This window comes from Triplophysa rosa, linkage group LG18 (genome assembly GCF_024868665.1).
Source record: "Triplophysa rosa linkage group LG18, Trosa_1v2, whole genome shotgun sequence".
In the NCBI taxonomy this organism is placed as follows: domain Eukaryota; kingdom Metazoa; phylum Chordata; class Actinopteri; order Cypriniformes; family Nemacheilidae; genus Triplophysa; species Triplophysa rosa.
In genome coordinates this window covers 6,333,323-6,352,510 of record NC_079907.1, presented here as the reverse complement: position 1 = coordinate 6,352,510, position 19,188 = coordinate 6,333,323, and the positions used below count along the sequence as shown (strand labels likewise).

Here is a 19,188-nt window from a genome sequence, read left to right as displayed (position 1 = left end):
TCAATGAGTGCTTTGCAAAGTAAGTTTATGCCAAAAGTAACTGACAAGATTCCGTGGAGAGGAAACGCATTTGATTTATTTCTAGAACTAAATTATGGCTACAAATCAGATTTAAGGCACAACCAAACATATCGGTGTCTTTAGTACAAAATAGAAGGTCCCTAGCCATAAACCTCTGGTGAGACAAAGTTTGTATACTGTAGGTTTTTATCAGCCCCAACATATATGGTCATCATTTTTAATCAAGGTTTTTGCTGTCCAAAAGGGTACCCAATGAAACGTCTACACATTTGGAGTATTGAAAAATAATAGACATTTTACATATACTGTACAAATGCACGGAATGGTCCTCTCCTTGTGATTGATGCAGTTGGTCTGAAGTTAAGATGATTAAAACAAAACAAACAGGTCTAGCTGCCAACTGACAGCAGCACTGTATCTATTATAAATACTGATAACGTTAAAATAGCAACAAAAAAATACTACAAAAATGTGTAAAATTATATCCTTAAAATTCTACACAAATATTTAGCAAATTCAGAATAAGCACGTGTTCAATTAAAAAAGACTAACTAGGACCCTGCGTTTCATACAAACCCAAGTGTTTGGATTTGTCCGAAACACAGGGCTTTAATACAACCAAAAATAAATAATCTTACACTCCTGTGCTCTCTTAGAACCAGTTAAAAAAAATACAGTAGTTAGAATTTACTACAGACAATCCACATCAAACAGGTTATGCCACAAAGCAAGCAAGCTGGTAATCCTTAACATTGCTAGTGCTCTGCTCTAGTTTGGAGTGTTTAACATGTGGGAGGATTCAGGTTCCACTACAACACCGGTTTCTTCAGTCAATTTTTAGGAAACCTCAATCTCTGCCGAGTCCACCCCTGTGCTTTCAGGCTCTTTAACTTTGTCATCCTCTGGTTTTAAGGTTTCCTGTTGCTCTTTCCCAGTCCCTCCCGCATCATCTTTGTTTTCCGGCTCCTTTTGTGGAGCTTTGTTGAGCACCTCCATCTCTGCCTCTGTAACGGCCATCTCCATCTTAGCTGGAGGGTCGGGCTCTTGGGGCTTTTTCTTGATGAAGAGCCAATTACAGATGGCGAGCACAAGTGCGGAGAGAACAACCTCACACCCTGCCAGCAGGAACACGAACGTGTAGTTCTTGGTGGCATCCAGTAGGCGACCTGTGAAGCAAAACACAGGTGACATCACTTCCTGTGTGGATTGGCCAATCATTGTGGCAGCCATCCAAGGTCATTGATGTCTCAGAGAAACAGCCCATGACCTGTGAGCAGTAGCTGCCAACGTTGTGATAAATCCATTTGCTTTGGGGTATGGGTCACTGGGATAAAAAAACTAAAAAGGAATTCAAGGAACCACATGACCTTGTATAAATAGATTGTCCTTGTAACCCCAAACAAAAGGCTCTTAAGGTATGTGACAAACCACATTCCTTCTATTTATCTTTAACCAATGAAGTTTAAGAATGACACTTTTACTAGATAGTTGGTCACAATAGTCGATTTATGTTAAGATTAATGTTTATTCAACATTAAATCCATTTGCTTTGCTATGTAGGAATGTAATGCATGTAAAGCCAGTGTTCTTTAATGCTAAATGTTTTTACCAACCTGCTCCAGGAGGTCCCACCAACACAGCGAAGGCTTCGACCAACAGCACCAATCCTATCGCACTTGAGAACTTCTCCGTTCCCACGATGGCCATCAACACTTCAAACTGCAGGGCTCCAACCATACCGTAAGAGACGCCGAAAAATATGCAGAACACCACGAGAGATGCATAGTCTTTGGAAAAGGAGCCTACAAGATCAGTGATGCCATTGAAGATCATAGCGAAACTAAAGAGGTAGACGCATCTGGGGCGCACCCACTTGAGTCCAGCAATTACACCACACGTGGGCCGGGCGAAGATATCGACAAACCCCAGTATGGTGAGCAGCAAGGCAGACTTGGTATCCTCATTGCCTAGTTCCTTCGCGTAGCTAACCACAAACACGGGAGGTACGAAAAGTCCAAGCACCATAATAGCGGCAGCCACTGTGTAAATCAAAAAGCCGTGGTCTTTGAAGACGCTAAAGTCAAGCAGCTTGGGTTTTGGTTTGGGTTTTGTATCTTTTTCAGGTTCATCCACCTCGCTCTTTTTTGGAGCCATCAAGGGCCTCATGAGGGCACCGCACGCGCAGCAGTTTAGCAGCAGGCCTCCGAGGATGAGAAAGCCTCCACGCCAACCGTAGTTGTACTGAAGGACCTGACCAAGAGGAGACAAACAGCACAGAGCCACGGGACTTCCCGCTGCAGCTAGACCATTAGCCAAGGGCCGCTTCTCACTAAAGTATCTGTTCAGCATGATGAGGGATGGCTGGAAGTTCAGGGCGAGACCCAAACCTGCAGTAAAATCAACATTGTCATGTGTGATGTTGAAACTGTACACTCAAAAAAAAAAAAATGTTGGGTTATTTCAATCCAGCATTGGGTCAAAAATGGACAAACCCAACTGTTGGGTTGTATAAATTAACTTATGCTGGGTTGTTTTAACCCATTGTTTGGTCAAATATAACCATATTCTGGGTTAATTGAACCCATTTTTGACCCAGTGATGGGTTCAAATAACCCAACATTTTTTACAGTATACATGTCATTTTCTGTACAACTTTTGGGATGAGATCAAAGTAATGCTTACCTGTTATGACTCCCGTGCTGAGATAAATATGGATGATGCTGGTTGCAAAGGATGCCATGATCATTCCCATGGAGGCAAAAAGGCCACCGACCATCATCACAGGCCGACACCCAAAACGGTTTACCAAGATAGTACATAGCGGCCCTGCAGCAAGCAGACCTCCATTAGTTTATATTGTATGACACTTAGCATAGGCAGACATTACAGATACACTTGTTTTATTTTACAACTCACATTTACATAAGCAAATCGTGCTTTACAAGGTCATAAATGCCCTCAAGCTAGCTTCCAAACATTGCTTTCTTCACAAGAACTGTGATGCAACTGTGATGCAGTGATCCTTACCTGAGCCATAAAGCATTGCCAAAAGAATGGAGGAGATCCAAGCAGTGTCACTGTAGCCCACTCCAAACTCCCGGATGAGCTCCTTGAAGAAGACGCTGACCGCTTTGGGAAATGCGTAGGAGAAACCGGTAATGATGAAGCACCCGAAGAGTACAGCCCAACCCCAGCCTCCATCAGGTGCCTTGACCCCACTGTCACCACTGTCTACTGCCACGCCACCCATGATGCTTAAAGCAGGTCAGGTCTCAAAACTACTAGAAAGAAAAAAAAGTTATTTCAAAAACACTAGGAAAGTTTGGTATGTTGAATTGTAAAAGCACATGTGTCTAGTGGTGATTATGGCTTGACTGTCAAACATGTGGCATCCTTGGCATCCTAGATTCACACCCTCAGAGCCATGTTCTTGCCAGAAACCACATATCATCTCTCAAGACCCAAGTCTTACATTCTGGGCGCAACACGTTAAATGTAATACACATTTTATGAGCATCACAACAATTTACAACTCGTTTATAGCCAAATGTCACGTCACCTCTAACCTGCTGTACAATACATGTTTCCCAACTATCACTCCGAAAGATCTGCCAAGAAATACGTCACAACTGACTACCCAACATCTGTAAGATATTACTTGCTATTTCTTTAATTATGTCAACACATTCAGTGGCATAAATAACAAACTCTTAATTCAAACATAAAATAAAAGGCAAAGTATATTTAACCTTCTTAAATGACAGGAACTGATTTATTCAGTCATTTTAACACGAATTTAAAACAAGCTGCTGGTCATTAGTTTAAAGCCATTGAATCAATATAAGAATTTTGAAACTAAATGCAATTGAATGCTGATTGAAAACCTGTTTTCTATGTAAATCGCACCAAACCATATTGGTATGACTGATGAACCTAGGAAGAGTACCATTTAACAAGCAACAGATACAGATCAATAGCAGATCAATATGTGATGCAAGTAAAAATACCTTCAAACAGCTTCTGAACATCAATCACAAATGACACACTACATAAAACTGTCGGCACGCAATCGAAAATCAGTTGACCAACCAATATATGCAACCTACCTTTCGCAAGGTCTCTAAAAAAAAAAAAACTGCTTCTCTCTAGCTGTGAGCAGTGCCACCCTGATATCTACTTCTCTAGTGGGGGGTTAGGGGTGGGCCAATGGGACATGTCTAAAAAGCTCCAATGGGCAGAGCCATAATGTCCATCCTAATTTAAGACCCTGACATTTAGTCGTGTGGCACACATTTCAATGACCAGCATCACCTCCCCTGGTATAACTTTTGTTGGTTTGGTATTTCACTTATAGATGTTTATACATACAAATTATGTTTAGGTTATAATGGATTATTAAGGGTCAATATAGAAGGGTCACTACATTGTTTATGTGAAACAGATCACAGCTGGTTGGTTATTTACTTCATTTATTAAGATCTTGACTGGTTCATGCTAATTGATGACACGTGCTGACTGTAATCTGTCAATCTAGTGCGCGTGTATGACAAGGTGGTTTATACAGTTTTTGATTTACAAAGAGGACACAAAAAACACTGTCACTTGTGTTTATTAATGTTTGTAATTATTATTTTTTTACGATTGAATGATTGTGGAAGGAATTCTCAGAAAGGAATTAAGCACTACATCACTTGAACATCCCAGCTATATTCTTCCCTGAAAGCTAATAACGATGCTTTTAAATATCGTGATTGATGATATATGGACATATTTGGACTGACGTTGTGTACCATAGCTCAAAGATGCGGGTAAACACGCTTTACGGGTCCCATTTACCAGACTAAATATACTACAGAATATTTTGTTCCATTATTTATAGGATTTTTTGTCATCGTGTCTACATATTAGCATCAAGTGGTTGTGATGTAGCGCGCTCAGCTGGTCTACGTGCTAGACGTGACTTTCATGCTCTTCTCCATCCACAAAACAACACTGTGCCCCACGATCTATGTGTTTAAAACCATACATGTACCCACAACCATATGGAAGTAAACCTATTTGTATAAAAAAAGAAAGCAGAGAAAGAAAAAAAAGATTTTTTTTCACGGACCGCTTTACTGTACACAAATGTATGCCTATCGGTATGTTGTTATGCATTATATACACGTTAGATGCGATTCTATTATAAAGTGTATAATTTCTCATATATTTTATATATCTTCCAAAATACGTGGATAATCATTAAGTACTAAATTGTTTTATTAAATAGTATTATTAGTACAGATTATCCAGAACCTGTTACTAATCACTAAAGCCGGATAAATTCGTAGTCAACATCCACATAAAAGCCCCCACGGATAGCATCCCCCCTTCCTCGCGCACGCATGTATAACATGCGCAAAAGCACCCAATCATTATTCCCGAACACGCGTCGACATATTTAAAGGCATCAGTCCCATACGTACCTTAACGACGCTTAGTTTTTAAGGTCTTCGTCTGATGATGCTCTCCTGGGACCAGGTTCATCACGTTCGTACGGCACACATCTTTAAAAGAAGCACTTGAATGAAATGTGAAGCTTCTCTTGGTGGTTCGCCGATGCTCATCTGACTGAAGCCGGTTCTGTCACCAATGAATCACTTGGGTCACACTGACGTGCAGCCAATGATGCGGCTGTATAAGGGCACTACGTGCGTTTTCCCCACTCTCTTTAATTCTCTCTCTCTCTCTCTCTCTCTTGCTCGTACCGATACACACCATGTGCTCTGGGGATTTAAAGAGGATTTACGGACCTTTCCTCGTTGAACATTTGAAGCATCAGCTTTGTCTCTTTCTATCCCAGCTGGGTACTTCACAAATCTATATACACATTAACAAGTAAATGTGAAGAGTTAACAGGATGATGACACTTCCTTGCAATGCAGTATTCTTGCCTGTCAACAACTCAAGACACTTAAAACAAGTTGACAAGTGAAGACAGCAAATAGGAAACGATTTTCTCTATTTGAAAAATGTGGTATAGTTTTAAAACACACCACAAAGGAGAAATGAGAGCGAAAGCATCATTTGTACTCTGAATTACAGATACAAATGAGAACGTGACAGCACGCAGGTAGAAAGCACGTGAGTCCGGTGTCTCATTTCCTTTTACGTCAGTTGCTTTTGTACAAGGAACACTCGGGGAAGCTTGCCTTTTACGTTTGGACAAATGCTAAAAAAGCTCAACTCTGTTACGTTACCTGTCATGAGAGGTCTAGAAATGTGTAAAGTGCACATTTCATTCCATTGTACCGAAAAAATAACAAAAAAGCTATTTTTGTCCTAACAGTATTTTTTTAAATTGTCTAACGTTAAATGTGTCTTCATAGTATTCCTACATTAATGAAACATTTAATTACCTTTTCGAAATTTACCTATTTGCTAATTTACGACAATGCGCATATAAGGGAAATGATCATTCATGCAAGAAATACGTTAGGCCTTATCCGAAGAGAAGTCATCAATCCTGTCATTACAGTAAACATATGACGTTTAACGTTAGTAGTACGAAAAGGGAACTTCTGTTGCGAAAAACCATGTAGTAGGCGGAAACCATGGAAACGGATATTTTCTTAGACGCTTTCTGTTGCCATGGAAACAATCACAGTGTTCGAAGGCGGCGCTAAACTGCGACGTTATGCTATACCTTAGCATGCTAGCTAACTTGCCTTAAAATGTCTAAAGCGACCTACCTTAGACGTTTTCAACAACGGCGTTAATGCGTTTTTATTGTGTAGTTTGTATTTTACTCATTTCCGGGGAAAGTTTGTTCCAAAAAATATCAATTAAAAGAATTCGAGATAGTGTAACAGCTAAACCTGTCCCATGCTTGGGCTAATACACTCATGACGGTAAACAAAACAGCTGAAGTATTTTCAACGATTCTCATTCTGTTTGTTGACTTTAAAATTTACCTGTTGTTTTTGTTTCTACTTTTTCTGTTAGCTATACATTTTATCCACCCATCACTGTTTTGATTTGACCTTGAGTTTTATGTTAATAGCTGCACGTTTACGCCACACTAAATTTAGATGAGTTGTTTTCATTATTTTCTGGTCACAAAGAATATAACTAGAATACCATTCTCAGATGTCATTGTCAATACAGGGCATTTATTTATAAACTCATTTTTATAATAATTTTAATGTGTATAAGGTTTTAATTAATCATGTATACTTCTGACCATCTGATGAACACTTTGTAATCACTGTGTTTACAGTCTTGCTTAACAGGATGCCAGGTATTGCAGTAGCCTGTTATTCAACACCTGCTTCATAACCATGCAGGAAGCTGTGAACTTGGAAGCCCAGCTGGCCTGTAAAGAACGAGAATGGAAAGAACTTCAGGCTTTGCGGATCCAACAACTGGAGACCGCTCTAAATGATGCCACATCAGAGCTCTCGGCCCAGAAAGAGCGGTTCCTCCGTTTGCGGGATGACTTTCAATACAACTTGCGTGTGTTGGAAGAACGGGACAAAGAGCTGGAGCGTTACGATGCCTTTGCAGCCCATGCTCTGACCGAGGACAGTGCCAGACGGGAAGAAGTCAGTGAGCTGAGGATTGAGATAGCAAAACTCCAGGATGCTCTGGAGGAACACAGGAGAATGAAAGATGATTTGGAATTGCAGTATCAGAAGAGGGGAGTCGAGCACCGCCTGAAACTGGAAAAGGTGCAGAGGTATGACCTCTCAATAACAGACCCCTCATCTCACCATCTATATGCCTTTATATTCAATTCCAATTTGTATTTTCGTATGTGTGTGGAATTTTGATGACACCTGTTCTTGCTTTTTAGGGCGATGGAAGGCGAGATTGAGAAACTCAGGGAGTAGAATGAAACTTTGAGACGGGATCTCCAGAGACGAATTCGAGAGTCTGATGGGGAGCTGGCGCTGCAGAAACAGGTGTTTTTATTACTGGCAATTTGGTAATATGTTTTGTATATGAAGAATTACGCTGTTGTGTCTGTTCTGCAAATTAATCCACAATTCAAATGGCCTCGGATTATTGCCAGTGCATTGTATGTTATTTAAAGTAAACTCGCTGAGCTAAAAAGATTCCAGGTGGCGGGAGGTCTTAGTCATTCATCTATGCCAACTACTCATTAAAGCAGTCCTCACCTCACTCTTTAAAGTAAAATGATAAGGCTGTGAAGGATTTCAGATAATGTCTTTGAACTAATGCTATTTATGCTGTAGTGTATTCAGGTCAGTTCACAAATAGGTTGGGGTTAGGTGTTGTTTTGCATTTCACTGTCGCTTACCTTTGACATTTGAGTGTTGTTGAAGTTCAGTATGCGTAAACATTCCAAAAAATTTTTTTTATTGTCTTTCATTTAAATAGGTTCTGTGATTTTAAATGATACATAAATGCACTGTGATCCAAACAGGAAATGATGTCAGATTTTGACAGCGAGATGAGAAGGCGAGAACATGAGTTCAGTCTGAAGCTGGATGAGATGAACAATGTTATTCTTTCCCACGAGCTTCAAGTAAGACAAACATCCTTGAAAACGTCTCTTGTCATATGGCCGAAAGTTTGAAGACACCCCTTTTTATAAATGGGTTTGGCTAGGTGCCTTAATTCCAACAAAGACAAATCCTAATACTATGACCAACAATGGCATTCTAGATTGCCTATTTATGACTTGTGGCAGCGGCTTGGGAAGGCATATCCTGTTCCAGAATGCACAAACACTCCTGTACACAAAGCAAGGTTAATAAAGACATGATTTACTCTTTCTGGTGTGAAGGAACTTGACCTGCATAAAGGCCAGACCTGAACTCCACTAAACAAACACCTTTGCGATGAGGTAAAACACTGAACCAGAGCCCATTACCTATCATCAGCAACACCATGGTCCAGCAAGTGTGTTGTCTACATACTTTCAGTGATATAGTGCATCTATGGTATGAGTGACCCTCTTCATGAATTAATCTGAGTTTAATAATAATATTAAACTGTCCAGGAAAAGCTTTTGAACAAAGAGCTGGAGGTCCACGCCAAAGCTCACAGTCAGGTCACTGAGGCTCTGCAGGCATCTGAGGAACTTTACCAGCAGGCTCAGAAAGAGGTCCAGCGCAAAGATTGGGAGCTGAAAAACACCACTGCGATGAAAGACTCCAGGTAAATTGACATTCGTGCACTGAAATTAGACATAGGACATTACTGTTTGAATATAATAAGATAACTGTTCCCTAGGATAAAAGAGCTTGATGACAAACAACAAATGGAGAGAAATTATAAGAACGACCGGGAAGCCTACAACCGGAAGTAAGTTTATTTTTTAATTTAGGATCTGTGCTTATCTGTCAATAAAAAATCATCCTGAACATTAGTATATTCAGGATTCCAAATATTATGATAGTATAATATTACCAGGGGCCGGATTCACAAAACATTCTTGAGAAGAATTTTCTTCTCAACTGGCATATTTTTTTCTTAAATTCTGATTTACGAAAAAAGTTGGGAATATTATGCTTAATTTTTCTTAATTAGTTCTTAATTTTTTTCTCAAGATTGATTTTAGGAAAAAGAAGATAAATAGTTGTAAATATCATCTTAAAATTAAGATAGCCTTACTTAAATCTCAAAAGGTAAAATGTTTAATACATGTATTTGTTTTTTTCACAAGTGACATACAGTATATTGTATTAAGCCAGAATCGTAATTTTGACATTTACTTGCCATTAAGGAGTTTTAATATTGATATAATAATTAAAGGTCTAGCTCCCTTACTTTAGCTTTCATTATTAAAACATTATTAAAAAAGTGTTGTTTACGTTTATTCTGGGACAAAGCAACTGGAAACAGAGAGATTCACAAATATTATGGTGTAGTAACTAACAAAAAGTATTATAATAAATATAATTTTGTGATGCTTGCGAACATTTTAGCTAACATGCAATAGTAAATCCAGTTTAACACATCACACACCAATATAAGAATGCAAGGCGCTTGTTATACAAATAGAGATGAAAATATACAGTTACCTCCCGAGCAGGCGGCGAGTGTAATCATTGACAAAGCATATGTCATTTATTCTTACAAAAATGTTCTTAAGAAAATATTTGAGAACTTCTTACGAACTTCCTATAGTTTATCTTAAGAACAATCTTATATTTTGTCTTAAGAACTGTCTCATGAATCTGGCCCCAGATCCCTGCTGTTTCCTACCTGTAGTGAGACTTAATCGTGTTTTTTTAGACAATAATGTCGAATAAAAAGAACTACTAATGACATGCACTTGGTGGATTATTATGTGTAGCTCAGATTACTCTGGTTAGCCTTGAATGTTTTCTTTCTGTGCTGTTGTGAAATGTGATATACGCTGGGCCGCTGCTGCCTTCTACAGGCACGCAGAGCTAGAACGGAGGTCTCGGGAGAGCGAGGATGCCCTGGACCTCATGAGAGAAGCTCATGCCAGGAATCTCCTGGAAGAGAAGGGCAGGACCTCAGAACTGCAAGCCAAACTGGACAGGCTGAACCTGGAGCATGAGAGGAGAGAAAAGAGCCACATGGATGACCTCAGCCATAAAGACCAGCAGATACAGGAGTAAGACACTTTTACAGAAATAAGATGTTAATTTTCACACAACTGTTCTGTAGTTAATTTTATAAAAACCCAACTGATCTATTTCTTTGTTTATGATTCATATCCTAGAAAAAATGACATTTTGGTGGGAGGCAATGTATAACCATCGGCTCTAGCTGATGACTAAATGATTGTAAATACATTGAGAGTAAATGTGTGGATGTCTCTCAGAATGTCTTTCAAAGCACTCAGATTATATAACATTTTTATTTTAAGCGCTGAACGTAACCAGAAGTGCTTGTACTGTAATTTGTCATATACATACTCAAAAAATATAAACTTGACATCAAGACACACTACAGATACAAGAATCTCCTGCAATGTTGTTTGTACCTCAGCTGCAACTGTAACTAGATCCACACTAGATTTGAATCTTTTAACATGCCACAGGCTCAGAACACAGCTGGAAACAACTCGATCTGGCTGGGATACTTACATCACTCAGGTCTCCAAAGAAATGGTTGCCAAGGATACAGAGCTGCTTGCTGGAGGAGAGAGTGAGGCCAAAGTGAAAGCAGAGCTACAAAAGTGTAAGGAGGATGTGGAGAGGTGAGAGGTCACGAGATGAATGATTGTACGCTACCTGTCGAATGTGTGGACACACCAAAATGATTTTCTTTCTTATTATTCTAAAAACGTAATCTAAGAGCTTTGACCTAAATTGTATTGTTGTCAGGTATAAGCAGCAGGTGGCTAGTGGTCTGCAGAGGGAACAGGCACTGGAGCAAAAGAGAGTTCAGTTGGAATTGGACTGGGAACATCGTTGTGAGGGGGTGCGTTCTGAACATTACCTGAAGAGTGAGGAGCTCATCCAAAGCCTGACACAGGCCAGAGATCAGGTGAGCTAATGCAGTCAGATTTAAGCCGGGTGCACGAATAATTCAATCTAAACTGAAACAGTGCTACCTTAAAAAACATTAAAGTACTTTAAAGAAAATGAAAGCAGCATTAAAAAAATTTCCTAGCTATGGTCTTGATGTGAAAATGAAATTAAATAAACTTTATGGATAAATTGAGGTGATCTGGACAGCAAGCCTGGCAAAAAGTGTCTTATGTAATAGGGATGCACCGATACCAGTATCTGTATCGAGCCCGATACTAAGCTCATGTACTCGTACTCATAAAAATGCACCGATACCTCATGTGACAGAAATGACAGAACTGACTGAAATTTGCTTTGAAAGTTTGTGAAAAGAAAAGAAAATTATTTATTTTTTCATAATGTGTTTAAGGTGGAGTTGTTTGCAGTTATGAAGCTATTCTATATTTCATTAGTCTCACAAGGCATTGGTATCGGCGAGTACCAGAAAAAAATATCGGTACTTGTAAGCTATCTTTAAAACATGGTATCGGTGCATCCCTATTATGTAATATTCTGGTTGTTTCTGTTTCTCTTTCTTTCAAAAGCAAAACTAAACAGTGCATCAAAGTTTCTATGACTGTATTTGAACATTTTATGAGGCTGTGTTAAAAGTGCTTTTCTGTTTTGTTTATTTATTTTTTTACTTTTAAAGGAATTAACCTGGGTTAAAAAGGTTGTTAAGGGGACAGTTTACCCAAAAACAAAAATTCCCTCGAGTTGTTCCAAATCTGTAGGCCAAATCTGTAGCCCTGTTTTGGAACAACTTGAGGGTGAGTAAATGATGACAGACATTTTTATTTTTGGGTGAACTGTTCCTTTAAGTCAATAAGAATAGCCACTAAAAATGCATTTAGATTTTAAGTTGTATAACTGTTCACAGGTAACAGCTGAGTTAAGAGAGAAGGAACGTGAGTTACAGGAGACAGTGGCTTTGCTGAAAAGTGTCACCGTAGAGAGAGACCAGGCACTTCGAGGAACCAAACCAGCACCAACTGGAACTCAGGTTCGACCACACACAGCCTTCTCTGTTGCACCATTCAGACCCATATTCAATATCATGAAGAAAGCTGAAGTCATTAAGTGATCACCCAAAAATAAAAATTCTGTCATCATTTACTCACCCTCTTGTCATTTCAATCCTGTCTGATTTTCTTCTGGAGAACACAAAAGAAGATATTTTGAAGAATGTTGGTGACTGGTCCCCTTTCACTTGCATTGGATTTGTGTCCATACAATAGAAGTGAATGGGGTTCAGTGTTGTTTGTTTACCAATTTTCATCAAAATATCTTCTTTTGTGTTCTGTGGAAGCAAGAAAGTCATAAAGGTTTGAAATGACAAGAGGGTGCGTAAATGATGACAGAATTTTCATTTTTGGGTGAACTATCACTTTAACACCTGCACTTTCATTCAATCCATAGAACTACGGACAGTATGCGAAATGCTCTTACTGCTTTTCTGAAGAGATTTTGTCACATGTAGCTGATATTACAGAGTGCCGTGGATGTTCTTATAGTCTCTGTCAGCTGTTTGATAGGTCATTTATCAGGACACATTTAAGAGACTTTAAATACCATACTAGCAAGGGTTGCCTGGTCACTAACAGAAAGTTACTTTGAAAGTTCACAAACTCCCTAGACAGTATGTTGAAGGAAAGGTTATATCCCATAACACCACGTATCCATATATTCAGCACAACATAACTTGGCTTATATATCATCACTTGAATTGCCAGCTGGCATTTGGGTCCGTGACCCGGGTCTGACCGTAAAGTAATACTTTTTTTTTTGTGGTGTGTGTTTTCAATCCCGTAATACATTTTTCGTTGATTGAAAAGGCAGGTTTGTCATCATTCCACACACACTTGCCTCCACCTAGTGGTGGGTATTTGCCTTCAATAATTCAAATTATTATGTTTTTCAAACAGGCTTCTGCAGTGCACAGCAGTAGTTTCCCTTCAGAGGAGATCAGGAGACTCCAGCAGCAGAACAGTAGTCTTAGAAGTGTAGTGGCTGAAATGAGGAAAGATATGGAGAACCTGTGCAAACAGATGCCACCATATCAGAGCCAGAACCCAGCCAGGAGCAAAGATACAGATCCCAGCACTGCAGGTCAAACTAAAAAATGATTTTACAAACTCAATAAGTACATTAACCTGTTTATTTCAATTCTAAATGCCTGAGGAATGAGTCATCAGAGGTTTTTGGAACATGTTTTGTGACATGCTGTGACATGTGCATTTTAGGTACTATAGAGTACACTCAGGCTTTGGAGAAGGAAATCAAGGAGCTCAAGGCCAGATGTCGTGATCTTGAGGGGCGGTTGGAGGAGGCTTCCAAGACCGTCAATATTTCCAACACTCCGGCCTTTACACTTCCTGTTTCCCCTGACAATGCTTACCTCCAAAACCATATCAGATCCCTCAATGAGACCATAGGTGACTGAAAAACCTTTCATACACATGTTCTCTGCTTCATTTAAGTTAAACATGTTTTCTTTGTGCCTTGGCAAAAGCTACTTGAATCCTAAATAACAGGTTTCATTCGTCATATATCACAATGTTTTCCAGAACCAAGAGGAAGCCTAGAGGAAAAGATGGGGGGTAGACCTTAGCAGGAACATTGTGTTTTGAAAAGTGTTTGTGTGTTTGTAGGTGGGCAGCGAGCAGAGAAAGTGGCCAGTGCAGCTGCTCTGAAGAAACAGGAAGTGAGACTTGCCCATTTGGAGTCTGCTGTGTAGCAGCTCACCCAACAAGTAATGATTTTAGCCTAAAGTACTCGGCATCTAAAATTCAGCATGGAATCATTTATGAATTATTAATTCTTTCCAGTGTCATTCAAAACACGTTGAGAAGGAGGGGTTACATCTGGAGCTGGCCAATCAGAAGAGGGCAGCAGCAGCAAACGACGCCAAGCTAAAGCAAATATTGGCTGCAACTGAGCTGGAGTTACAGGAAGTGAGAAAGGAGGCTGAAGAGTACCAGAAAGGCAGTTTGCTCCATAACTTAGAGAATGTGGCCCTTGGAAACCAGGCACGTTTTACAGTATTATCTTAAATGCTTTAATAAATGCAAAGATTATGGTTTTCTGCTTAAAACATAGCAACTCATATAATAATTTCCTACAGACATTATATTTTTATTGAACTACAAAATATTTGTGGTCAGGTATCAGCATTAAAGGTGGACCTTGCAAGCAGGAGAGAGCCCATTGTTCTTATCCAGGTACAATATTGTAAATCCATGATGTTCATTAAAGTGATGGTTTTGTCATCATTTACTCACCCTCTTGTCATTTCAAACCTTTCTTCCACAGAACACAAAAGAAGATTTTTTAAAGAAAGTTTTTAACCGAACAGCGCCAGCACCCATTCACTTCTGTTGTGTGGACACAAAACCAATGCAAGTGAATGGGTGCCAGTTAACAATGTTCTTAGAAATAACTTTTTTTGTGTGTTCTGCGGAAGAAAGTCAAACCGTTTTAAAAATGTGTATCAAAATATGCTAGTCACTTGAAACATTGTACCATTTTATCTGAGATTTTTACATTTTTAAATAAAATCAAGAACCCCTTCCCATCAAAACACACACAGACAGATTGTTCCTGCTGCAAGTTATACCTGACATTTTGGTCTCTCATAAAGACTGTAGTAAATGGTTCCCTAACAAAGAATCTCTGAGATTATAACGCCACCTGTCTGATATTCAAGAGTGAGACCGTGAAGATGCTCCAGGAGGAGAACCTGTCCCTGAGACAGCAGCTGCTGTTAGGAAGATCAGCCAGAGGGGGCGCCCTGGGTGATGTCGCTCTGCTTCAATCGAAGCTCAAACAGGCTGCACGCTTGATCTCCAGCCTCAGTCAGGACAAGCGGCAGCTCATTGAAATGGGAAACAGGCTCCGAGCGCAGCTGATAGAGGCAGGAATAGAGGGTTGGTATCTGTTTTGAAATGTACTTAAATGGTTTCAGTAGTTCATCCAGCGTGAATAAGTGATGTTCTTTTTTTATATTAAAGGAACACTTTTTAGGATTAATGCAGATAATTTGGCTCTTATTGATATGCTAGTCCCCCACCACAACTGCTTGGTCCAAATGATTAAAGTGGCCTTTATTTGCTTCTCAATAGAGCCCAAGGTTTATTTGTCTCAGAAATTCTCTCTGCTTTCTGTATTTTATCTGCTTCAATTTAAGAGAAGTGACATATAATTTGTAATTATATTGAAAAATATAATTTTTCGGTTTATTAACTTTCATGAGAGAATAAAGTTCTTAATTCCTCCTTGTATTTCCCAATGCACAATGTAAAGTTAACTTGCTCAAATTGAGTTATTTTTTATTTTTCTTTAAATATAAAAGAAAAACGTGCATCCTTAGAAATGTATTCTTAAATATCATTCTCTCTAACGTTTGCTCTTATATTTTGTTTTATTGCCCCAGTTCCTCGGGACCCAAAAATCATAATCAAACCAAGCAATGTTCCAGAACAAAGCCTGGTGGGAAAAGACCCCTGCCAGTCTGAGCATGGGCTCCGGTCAAAGAGTCGCTTATCTACCTTGGAACAGCTACAGTACCAGTTAACCACTCAGGTGACTCAAGCAGGAGACCGAGACTTTGTTCGATTGAAACATGCTCACGGTATTGATACAGAGGACATATTTGGTAATCAGACTGGCCTATGTAAATTTACACTATCTGCTGATTTAGACACAGCTTTTTCATCAAGGCCACTGGAGGGTCACAGAGGTCATTGAACTGTCCTTTGTCAGATACATAAAGATACACTGTAGATGATAATCATACAAGCATAAAATTACTTATCATATTGTTGATTCTTACTCATAGGAACTACAATATGCTCAGAGAGATCAGAATAAGAGAAAGCCTATCGTAGTTCATCCTCGGTTCTCGGACAGCGAGAGTTCAGAGAAACACAGATCCATCAACCCATGGGATCCACCTGCCAGAAGCAAGGTACTATGACAGCTGAACCAATTAAAAGTAGCACTGTAAAAAGGTTTTATTTGTGTATTGAGTGAATGATGAGTTGTTTTATCATAACTTCTTTCTTAAGTTTGTGGGTAGCAAAGAAAACACATCCCCACAACCAAACCACTCTGACCATGTCCTGCTGTCGTCTGTGGGCACAGACGAGTCTCTACAGGAAGTGTGGAAGATGTTGGATCGAGGTTTGAGTTCATCTCTGTTTTCTCCAAGTGAAAGCGAGGACAAAGGTGAGAAGAAAAGCTATGTATGACTTGCTTGAAACTATAGCTACTTGAATGTAAATATATAAAACTGGTAAAATGATATCAATAACTGGACTAAAACAGATGAAATTTTGAAAATATTATATGTAATTTAGATCTTTAAATAAATAGTGGACTATGATTGGGTATACTTTTAAGACAATACAATTGTATTTTTTACAAAAAAATGGGGCTTATTTAACCTCTGTCCCACTTTGAACTGTATATGTATTCAGTTTTTAGAAAACAAAATGCTTCTTCAAAGTTCTTCAAATATGTTCAGACTTTCTATCATGACTGTTTAATAGCCAACAAATATGTAGATTTACGGGTTAGGTGCAGCATGTTCTGTTGTCCTGTAAACCATGTCACATTGCATCATTAGAAATGTCAAGGCAAAGGATCATATTTGCAATGTGAATGAAATCATGACAGAACTGCATGATTATAATCGAGGCCAAGGAAAGTTGACCAATATATGGTCATAATGTTAATATGCTAGCAGTTTGCCCTTCTCTTTCATAATCGTTGCCCCATCAGTCTGTTGAATTTTTTGAGATTGTCTTTTCAGTTTAGTTTCCATGATTTGTCTACTCTATGAATGTTAGTTTTAGTTTTCCCAGTGTTTTATATTTTGTTACAGTTATAAGTTTATTTAACATTTCAAAATGAAAATTCTGTCATCATTTACTCACCGTTTTGCATTTCAAACCTGTATGACTGTTTTTCTTCCGCAGAACACAAAAGAAGATATTTTAAAGAATTATGCTACCAGCATGTGTCCATGCAATAGATGTGAATTTGTGCCGGTGCTGTTCGGTTACCAACTTTCTTCAAAATATCTTCTTTTGTGTTCTGTGGCATTTTCACTGAAATTGGACCAGACGTGACCAGGCACACTGGACATTTTGCACCATTTCAGAACTTGGCACTGATATGCTGACTGATGTGTCAGTCTGTGTGTCTGGGATTCAGCCCAGTGTACAATGTGCAATAAGCCACGAGCTCAGGCAACCTCGAAGATCATGCAAGCTGTAGTTCAATATCAACATTGCTTCACAGCACAACACTTAGTCCACGGACCCAATGAAATTCTATTCATCCAGATTTCATTTTTCTTCATCATTTAGTACGCACAAGATCATTTTGAGATGTGGATCTTAATTTGTTCACATTGAAGTTTTGGTCATTACTACTAATTGTAAATAAGAACGTTTTCCTTTGTCAGAAAGTCTTTTCTTTTACCTCATGTTAAGTCTCAGTACAATGGCACTGAAGTTGTTTAATCATAGATTGCTACATTGTAAAGCTGGTTTTTACTGGTTGTTGTTATCATGATGTACTAAATGTAGTGTGATCTATCTGTGTAACCGCATAAAGACCAGAAGCATCGCAAGGTTAAATTGTGATTGAGCACAGACTTTTATAAATTCTCAAATTCTCATATTATAGGCACAAAGGCGACTGATCGCTCATGGCTCATTTCTCGCAGAGACCAAACCAGCACTTTTATTCACCATTAATGGGTTTTAACCTGTTGTCAATGGTTGTTCTCAGGCAATGTGGCTGCAGACAAGAGAGCGCAAGATAGTGCCCGTGAGCAACCTACTCCACTGGTCAGCGTAGAAGGCACAAAAGCATCACTCCAAGAAAAGAAACAAAGTCGAACATTTGTACATGAACAAAAGACACGGCCTGTTGGAAATTTAGGAAGGATTCGAAATTACAACATTAAAGACTAAAAAAGACATCGATCCTCATGAGCCATTTTTTATGAGGGAATACACAAGTACTGTAGGCCTATTTTTTATTCTGCTTTTTTGTAACTTGTTTTAATAAATTATTGTATGATGTAAACAACATAAATGTAAATCACCAGTCATTTGTTATGATCATCAAGAGATTTATACATAACGTTTTCTCTATAATGTTACGTTTTTCCAAAGAATTTACACACATTTAAAAAATATGTTAATAAAAAAGTGTCTAAATGTATTCAGATGGTTCTCGCATAAGTATTTAAATATTCATATGCTTTACATGCTGTATAATGTTGTTTTTATAACTAATATAAACATTTTGTGAATTCGTTTCTTTGAACGATAGCAGCTCCTTTCAGAGGCCCGCCTCCTTGATTTACGTCGCAGTCTCAGCAGGTGTAGGATTAAACTCCTCCCACAGCATTGTACCCACATCACCCTATCTCCTAGCAACACCCTTGCATTCATTCTGATTGGCTTCTTATGCACACCTCCGCTCACTGATTGGTGCGTTTTGTTCACTGGTAACCGTCAAAAATTCAGTCACGCAGTCTCTCACGTGTCTCAAGTGATCAGCAGCGTCACCAAACGATCAGCAAAACACAAAAGGCTTGTTCGACTTGATGCGGCGCCGCAAGATCAGAACACGTGGATGACACCAAAGTACCGCG

The 19,188-nt window shown here is 39.0% G+C and overlaps 2 protein-coding genes across 3 annotated transcripts; one reads left to right on the top strand and one right to left on the bottom strand.

Annotated features, from left to right (window-relative positions):
* Nucleotides 1-56: 56 nt before the first annotated feature.
* Nucleotides 57-5,833, bottom strand: slc16a3b (solute carrier family 16 member 3b). Of its 2 annotated transcripts, none has more exons than XM_057358446.1 (5): nucleotides 5,487-5,833; nucleotides 3,049-3,302; nucleotides 2,704-2,847; nucleotides 1,635-2,408; nucleotides 57-1,187 (listed from the first exon to the last, which is right to left on the bottom strand). In XM_057358446.1, the coding sequence occupies exons 2-5, from the start codon at nucleotides 3,269-3,271 to the stop codon at nucleotides 859-861; spliced, it is 1,470 nt and encodes a 489-aa protein (XP_057214429.1). In that variant the 5' UTR covers nucleotides 3,272-3,302; nucleotides 5,487-5,833; the 3' UTR covers nucleotides 57-858. The 2 variants fall into 2 exon arrangements, with proteins under 2 accessions (XP_057214429.1, XP_057214428.1); XM_057358445.1 differs by having other exon boundaries at nucleotides 3,049-3,299; nucleotides 5,487-5,832.
* A 625-nt stretch (nucleotides 5,834-6,458) lies between these two features.
* ccdc57 (coiled-coil domain containing 57) lies at nucleotides 6,459-19,167 on the top strand. Its single transcript, XM_057358443.1, is given in 20 exon segments — nucleotides 6,459-6,911; nucleotides 7,280-7,738; nucleotides 7,856-7,964; nucleotides 8,450-8,551; nucleotides 9,029-9,186; nucleotides 9,262-9,333; nucleotides 10,415-10,615; nucleotides 11,045-11,203; nucleotides 11,331-11,493; nucleotides 12,397-12,519; nucleotides 13,442-13,625; nucleotides 13,760-13,951; nucleotides 14,168-14,268; nucleotides 14,345-14,545; nucleotides 14,681-14,737; nucleotides 15,223-15,442; nucleotides 15,949-16,097; nucleotides 16,354-16,482; nucleotides 16,583-16,742; nucleotides 18,315-19,167. Coding segments are annotated over 19 exon segments (3,063 nt in total). The 5' UTR covers nucleotides 6,459-6,911; nucleotides 7,280-7,340; the 3' UTR covers nucleotides 18,500-19,167.
* Nucleotides 19,168-19,188: the final 21 nt, after the last annotated feature.

What these genes read in the sequence shown, in the direction of transcription:
- slc16a3b (XM_057358446.1), bottom strand. Translation starts at nt 3,271, where the DNA reads ATGGGTGGCGTGGCAGTAGACAGTGGTGACAGTGGGGTCAAGGCACCT. An exon ending in GGCAATGCTTTATGGCTCAG is followed by an intron (nt 2,848 to 3,048) that starts GTAAGGATCACT and finishes TGCTTGCTGCAG; the next exon opens with GGCCGCTATGTACTATCTTG. An exon ending in CAGCACGGGAGTCATAACAG is followed by an intron (nt 2,409 to 2,703) that starts GTAAGCATTACT and finishes ATTTTACTGCAG; the next exon opens with GTTTGGGTCTCGCCCTGAAC.